A 1,412-nucleotide genomic window follows, 5' to 3' on the forward strand; every position below is an offset into this window, starting at 1 on the left:
TTTTTTTTTTTTTTTTCTTTTCAAATGGTACATGAGCTTATTCGGTATGGGATGAGTGTTATCGGAGTATTGGGACTATGGAGTTGAAATATATCAGCATCTTTTGTAGATTCTAGAACTCTTAGATTATGTGAATTCTACACTGCGAAACCATTTTACGAGCTTTATACATGGATTGATTAAAATTATCTACTTCAAATGTTAAATCTAAATATTTTATGGGATCCCTAGCGTTTTTTTAATAACATGCACTATTTGAGTTTTATGAAAAATATAAGTTGTTTCATATTAATAAAATCTCTCTTTATTCCCTGTGTTAAAAGCGATAATTGTCTAAACATTAAAAAGCTCGATCATTAACAACATCCCTTATGGCCACCGCCTTTCGGGCTTGGGCCAGATGCTTTGACATTAGCAAGAGTATTGGCATCATTGAAGTTGTGGCCCTGATGGCCACCGCCTTTCGGGCTTGGGCCAGATACTTTGACATTAGCAAGAGTATTGACATCATTGAAGTTGTGGCCTTGATGGCCACCGCCTTTCGGGCTTGGGCCAGATGCTTTGACATTAGCAAGAGTATCGACATCATTGAAGTTGTGGCCCTGATGGCCACCGCCTTTCGGGCTTGGGCCAGATGCTTTGACATTAGCAAGAGTATTGGCATCATTGAAGTTGTGGCCCTCACCAATGCTCAAAGTAGACTGCTTCAGAGTTCCAATGGGTGGTATGGGCAAGAAATCGTCCGTAGTTGCTGCACTCATCGTATTGAGAGACCTTGCTTCTACCCGTCCAAGCAAATTTCCATTGCTTAGCAACGAAAAAATCAAAAGGATGCTCAAAGTCTTCATCATCATAATACCAAATAGGAATATGTAGCAAGAGAGAAGAACCAAGTTGTTGTATGATATGAAAAACCCATTCTTTCAAACATATTTATAGACACAAATTAAGAACGCATGAATTGAATAAAAAAATTATTTATAAACACAAATTAGGAAGGAAGGTGCAAAAACAAGAAAAATGGTGCATAGTTTTGAGAGATAAATTCGGAGGTTGCCAAATAAAACTAAAACCTCATCGATGACCATCTTATCTTGAGTTAAAACATTCATGATATTTTCTTTTTAATAAATAAAATTACAAAATATCAACTTACTGTCAAACAATACTGTGATAAAATAAAGAGATGGAATATAAATAACGTGTATTCAAATTAAATAAATCAAGATCTTATCTAACACAAGGGTTACCAAATAGACATGAATGCAGATATCTTAATTTTGGCTTAATAACACTATCATCTGTAAGTAGCCCTTCTGTTAGAGCCAAAAAATGCAATTGCATGCGATATGGTGGGACTTATCATTTTAAAAATATAATGACATTATCTTAGGTTTTTTTTTTTTGTTTTT

The 1,412-nt window shown here is 35.0% G+C and overlaps 1 protein-coding gene across 1 annotated transcript in view; it reads right to left on the reverse strand.

The window, feature by feature from the left end:
- LOC111451329 overlaps positions 1 to 910 on the reverse strand; it is a 3,980-nt gene extending 3,070 nt beyond the window's left edge. Inside the window, exons 1-2 of the mRNA XM_023091704.1 lie at positions 645 to 910; positions 369 to 566 (exon numbers count right to left, since the gene is read on the reverse strand). Of these exons, the coding sequence (XP_022947472.1) occupies positions 369 to 566; positions 645 to 854 (408 nt within the window). The 5' untranslated portion in view covers positions 855 to 910. The remainder of the gene's footprint in view (positions 1 to 368; positions 567 to 644) is intronic.
- Between the last annotated feature and the right edge of the window lie 502 nt (positions 911 to 1,412).

The sequence above is a fragment of the Cucurbita moschata genome, unplaced genomic scaffold, assembly GCF_002738365.1.
Source record: "Cucurbita moschata cultivar Rifu unplaced genomic scaffold, Cmos_1.0 Cmo_Scf00013, whole genome shotgun sequence".
NCBI classification, from domain to species: Eukaryota; Viridiplantae; Streptophyta; class Magnoliopsida; order Cucurbitales; family Cucurbitaceae; genus Cucurbita; species Cucurbita moschata.